The sequence below is a fragment of the Pholcus phalangioides genome, unplaced genomic scaffold (assembly GCF_987345545.1).
Source record: "Pholcus phalangioides strain wild (caught in Gottingen) unplaced genomic scaffold, Ppha-v1.0 ptg000028l_1, whole genome shotgun sequence".
In the NCBI taxonomy this organism is placed as follows: domain Eukaryota; kingdom Metazoa; phylum Arthropoda; class Arachnida; order Araneae; family Pholcidae; genus Pholcus; species Pholcus phalangioides.
The window spans coordinates 3,335,714-3,341,411 of record NW_028301618.1 but is presented as its reverse complement, the minus strand read 5'-3'; the positions used below and the strand labels follow the sequence as shown (position 1 = coordinate 3,341,411).

Genomic DNA, 5,698 nt, shown 5'->3' with positions numbered 1-5,698 from the left:
GACTTGAGTTCTTTTCCGACTCCGACAAACTCCCATAAAATGGTGACCCAAACATGACATGAACCTTCTGATCTAAAAAAAAAACAAAAACACACAACCTCGTGGAGTGATCCATCAACATCCGAACATCTGCACGAGATGCGAGCGATATACAACAGGTAATGTGGCATATTCTGTATATTTAATGTATCCGTGAAATTATTTTTTAATTTCTACCACGATGCTTGAAAATAGAATCGGTGCATGTCGATATGTCACGCTGAGCGAATTTCCCTCTCAACCCATGTATATACCTATGTTATTTTTCCCGGTATTTACCGCATTTTTAATTGTTCGCATCTAAATTATTTCATTCTTCGCAACGCATAAAAACGTCATGGATGACAATTCCGAGCCGCAAATCAACCGCATTGCCATTAAGCTTCCCCCATTTTGGAAGACAAATCCCACATTATGGTTTATGCAGATAGAGGCCCAATTCTCCTTGGCCAAAATCACCGTAGATGCCACAAAATTTCATCACGTGGTATCAGCTATGGAATCCGATGTCCTCAATTCGGCAAGCGACATCATTATCAACCCTCCTGAAGGTGGCAAGTACGAGGCCTTAAAGAAGCGTCTCATAGAACTGCATTCAGAAAGCGAGGCTTCCAAAATACGAACCCTCCTTCAAGGCCTCGAGCTTGGTGACCAGTGTCCATCACAACTTCTCACTCGGATGCGATCGCTTGCCGGGGGTTCCGTTGGTGAGCCACTTCTGAAGTCGCTATGGTTGTCCCGACTCCCAAAAAACACGCAAAGCATTCTGGCTGCCTTAAACGAAGACCTAACCCAACTCGCCGCCGTTGCCGACAAGATCAATGATCTTACCTTTTCACCCCACGTAGATGCCGCTAGAGTGGAATCCCCCACGACGCACTTAGAAAAGCAAATTGAGCAGCTGACCAGGCAGGTGAGCGAACTTTCAGCTACTGTCCATGCGTCCCGCTCACATAGACGTTTCTCGTATCGGCGGCCGCGCAGTCGTTCCCGCAATCGTCAATACAAACCCGCCGCAAATAACTTGTGTTTCTACCACACTAATTTCGGCGAAAAGGCTAAAAAGTGTGCATCCCCTTGTGCATACTCGGGAAACTAAGCGGGCGATCGCTAGACGGCCATGACCGCGATTGCCGTATCAGCCGAATCATCTTGGCCGACCGTAAGAATAGAGTAAACTTTCTCATCGATACGGGCGCCGACATTTCGGTACTCCCAAAAATCCACCGCCCACAAGAAAAAACTGACGATGGTCTAGTCCTTCGTGCTGCAAATGGCACCAAAATCTCTACATATGGCACTAAACTGCTTACTCTCAACCTAAATTTACGTCGTGCATTTACCTGGTCATTTGTAGTAGCCGATGTCGAACATCCTATCATAGGCATTGATTTCCTCAAGCATTTTAATTTGCTTGTCGATGCCAAAAACAGTTGCCTCATCGATAAAGAGACCAATATCTCTTCCTATGGTAAAACCGCTGACGTCAGCTCATCTAGCTCCAGCGTCACTATTCTTTTTGAAGCTTCCGACTTCAACCAAATACTTCTGAAATATCCAGAAATCACAAGCCCCTCTCTTTTATCTGACAAGGCGAAGAATACCACAGTATTCCACCATATTGAAGCAAAAGGGCCCCCAGTATTTTCTAAGCCGAGACGCTTATCTGCCGAATTAATGTGAGTAGCACGACAAGAGTTTGAATTCATGATGGCACAAGGTATCATTAGACCCTCTAGAAGTCCTTGGGCTAGTCCCCTTCATATGGTTCGAAAGTCCAATGGCGAATGGAGACCATGTGGAGATTTCCGTCGATTGAATGCTATCACGGTACCAGACCGCTACCCAGTCCCTCACATCCAGGACTGCACTCAACTATTCCACGGAAAAACCATCTTCTCAACCTTGGACCTCACACGGACATACCACCAAATTCCAGTGCACCCAGATGATATCCCAAAAACAGCTGTTACAACTCCTTTTGGATTGTTGAGTTCGTCACTATGCCGTTTGGCCTCCGCAATTCTGGTCAGACTTTCCAAAGATACATCCACCAAGTTTCAACAGGGTTGGACTTCTGTGTTCCATACTTCGATGATATTCTCATCGCTTCCACCAATGCTGAAGAAAATACACACCATCTCCATCAGGTCTTTGACCGTTTGAAACAACATGGCCTCAAATTGAATCCAGCCAAGTGTGTTCTTGGTAAGAGTGCAGTCAAGTTTTTAGGTTGCCTCGTTACCCCACAAGGTGTGAAACCACTGCCAGAGAAAGTACAAAACATCTCAGACTTTCCGACCCCAAAAACCATCGCTGAACTCAGACGTTTTTTAGCAATGATAAATTTTTATCGACGTTTCCTTCCGAATTCTGCGACTACACAAGCTCCTCTGAATGAATTCCTGAAGATTCAAAGAAAAACGATAAACGTCTTATTCCATGGACCCCAGAGTCCCTCGCTAACTTTGAGAAATGCAAAGCCGACTTATCCCAAGCGGCGACTCTTGCATTCCAGGCCCCTGGGCAACAACTCTCTGTAATGGTCGATGCCTCCGACATTGCCATCGGAGCAGTTCTTCACACTCACGAAAAGGATGGTCCTAAGCCTTTAGCATTTTTCTCAAGAAAGCTATGTCCCGCGGAACGCAAGTACAGCACTTATGATAGGGAGCTCCTCTCAATTTACGCTGCTATCAAATACTTCCGCCATAGTCTCGAGGGCCAGAATTTTATTATTTTTACCGATCACCGTCCTCTCACATTTGCGTTCACAAAAATTTCAGACTCTGCCTCCCCTAGGCAACTCAGACATTTATCCTACATTGCTCAGTTTAGCACCGACATTCGACATGTATCCGGCTCTAACAATGTGGTCGCGGATACATTATCACGCATACAGAGCATCAATGCCCAGACCATTGACTTTACCGCCATCGCTGCTGCACAACAGAGCGACAAAGAACTTCAAAAGTTGCTCAGTGATCCAACGTGTTCCCTTCAACTTCAAAAACTAGAACTCTCTCCTGGTGTGGAATTGGTATGTGATTGTACCGGACAAAAAATACGACCATTCGTTCCCGAGAACTACCGAGCTGTTCTATTTAAGACATTGCACGGCTTGTCCCACCCTGGGATTCGGGCCACGAAAAAGCTCCTCTGTGAGAAATACATATGGCCGTCTATATGCAAAGATGTCGTTTCATGGACGCGTGCCTGCATGGACTGCCAGCGATCAAAAATCACTAGACACACTAGGAGCCCGCTCCAGCAATTCCCAATGCCTTCGAGCAGGTTCGACCACATTCATCTGGACTTGGTAGGTCCATTGCCTCCATCTAACGGGTTCACTTATTTACTCACCTGTGTGGACCGTTTCACCAGATGGCCCGAGGCGATTCCGATAGAAGACATCTCGGCTGAAACAGTCGCTCGAACTTTTGTTGGGCAATGGATTGCTCGATTTGGGACCCCATCCACTATCACTACCGACCAAGGACGCCAGTTCCAGTCCTCCCTCTTCTCTTGCTTGTCGAAATTATTGGGCGTTAAACAAATTCGCACGACCCCATACCATCCTGCCAGCAATGGACTAGTGGAGCGGTTCCACCGATCATTGAAGCAGTCGCTTCGATGCCACAACGATCATCGATGGACCGAGACACTGCCGCTTGTTCTCCTGGGTTTGCGAGCAGCCTTCAAAGAAGATATACAGTGCTCCACTGCAGAGATGGTGTACGGTTCCCCAATCAGACTACCAGCCGAATTCCTTAATCCAACACCTAAATCAGAGGAAGATACATCAGACTTCATCCTTCGATTGCGAGAAAATATGCAAAAGCTAACACCAGTGCCATCATCTCACTCAAAACCAACGACCTTCGTCCATCCTCAGCTCGATAAGTGCACCCATGTCTTCGTGCGCTGCGATGGGGTGAAAAAACCTTTACAGCAAGCATACGTTGGACCGTTCAAAGTGCTCAGACGTTCTGAGAAACATTTCACCATCAACCGAGGAACTAGAGAAACCACAATCAGTGTAGACAGGCTAAAACCTGCCTTCACATTATTGGAGGAGAACTGTTCATCGACAACCGAAGCAACAGATACGAAGAAGGCAGATCCTACTCTACACACATCGACGGTACCAAGTCCGACTCAAACCACAACAACGCGCTCGGGTAGGCGCGTACGTTTCAACCCTAAGTACAGCAACTCGTGTGTGTAATCAGAGATCGTACCGTTGGTACTTGGGGGGGAGTAGTGTGGTGTATATCTAGTGCGGCCTAGAAACAACAAATAGTAGATTCAGTAGTGCCAGGAAGAGACAAGAGGAGAGATGAATCTGGCAACACGAGGAGTTGGCACTTTTGGCTAGACCACGCTGTACTGATAGGACACTCTTCCATCGCTTTACTAAAAACATGTAATCGTTCTTATATTATGTTAAATTAAAAAAAAAAGGTTATAGTAGATATATAATAAAAAGCTGACTTGAGTTCTTTTCCGACTCCGACAAACTCCCATAATGGTATAAAGAGGCTGTATTTTTTGGCGTGTCAGCTATATACATTCCTCTAACACGTAAATGGCTTGCGATGCCATTACACTGGCAAACAAGTAGGTGAGCGTGCTGAAAAATTTGCCTTTGAAATGCGTCGACAACATCTACGTGGATGCTAAAGTGCAGAAAATTACACGAATGACTAAAAACTTACTATAAAAGCATTATTAATTATTAATTTTCAGTATAAAAATAATATTGAACTATACATAATTAAATTACACTATAACATTTTCAAAAAACTCTATAAAAATACATCACGAACTATTTCAAAGCTTTATAAATTGAGCTTAATTTTTTAAGGACTAAAAAATTGTGCTATAAAACGAGAAAAAAAATTAAATCAACATTTTTGTATAAAATAAAAATTCGATTATTGTAGGAAATGATATTTTATTCGTCCTCCATGAGTATCAATTAAAATTACTGCTTATACGACCTACACACTTCATAGACGTAAATTAAAATACAATAAAGTTATTTTTAATTTTAAGAATACGCAAAAAAGACATTGAATAAAAAAGTTAATTAAAAGCATACAAATGACCCAAAGAGAAAACGTATAGCTTGATTCAGAAAAATAGTCCTTATTTTTCAAAAATAAATAGTAATTTTTCAAGTCGAAAAACTTATAAAATTAAATTTCTAGCAATTTATATATAATATTCATTCCCATTAATGTGTAGAGCAGGCCTTTGAAATGAGTTGACAGCACCTTGTGGACGCCAAAGTGCAGAAAAAGCAAAAAACTGTAGACCATAAGATGCAGCGGAGATAAATAAAAGTAATAATTTTTCTCGCAAAAAAACAGTACTATAAACTATTTCAAATTACGATTTAAACGGTTTCAAAACGATCATTATTGCCCTAATCACACTACAAATATTAATATACTGCTAATGTTTTCGACGCACACACACAAGTAAACTGAATTTTTAAATCAAATTTTTACGATAAAAATCTTTCGTTTGTATAAAGTTTACCAACCATTAAAAATACTAAAATACCTAAGACCTAATAATACTAAATAATACTAGACTTTAATAATAATAATAAATAATACTAGACTTTAATAATAATAATAAATAACACTAA

The 5,698-nt window shown here is 42.3% G+C and overlaps 1 protein-coding gene across 1 annotated transcript; it reads left to right on the top strand.

Moving 5' to 3' along the window:
* The first annotated feature begins 224 nt into the window (after window positions 1-224).
* LOC149067774 (uncharacterized) lies at window positions 225-1,256 on the top strand. Its single transcript, XM_089252282.1, has one exon. The coding sequence runs from the start codon at window positions 377-379 to the stop codon at window positions 1,136-1,138; it is 762 nt and encodes a 253-aa protein (XP_089108408.1). The 5' UTR covers window positions 225-376; the 3' UTR covers window positions 1,139-1,256.
* Window positions 1,257-5,698: the final 4,442 nt, after the last annotated feature.

Bases quoted from the DNA above. Each gene is read 5' to 3' on its own strand.
- LOC149067774 (XM_089252282.1), top strand. From the start codon at position 377: ATGGATGACAATTCCGAGCCGCAAATCAACCGCATTGCCATTAAGCTT.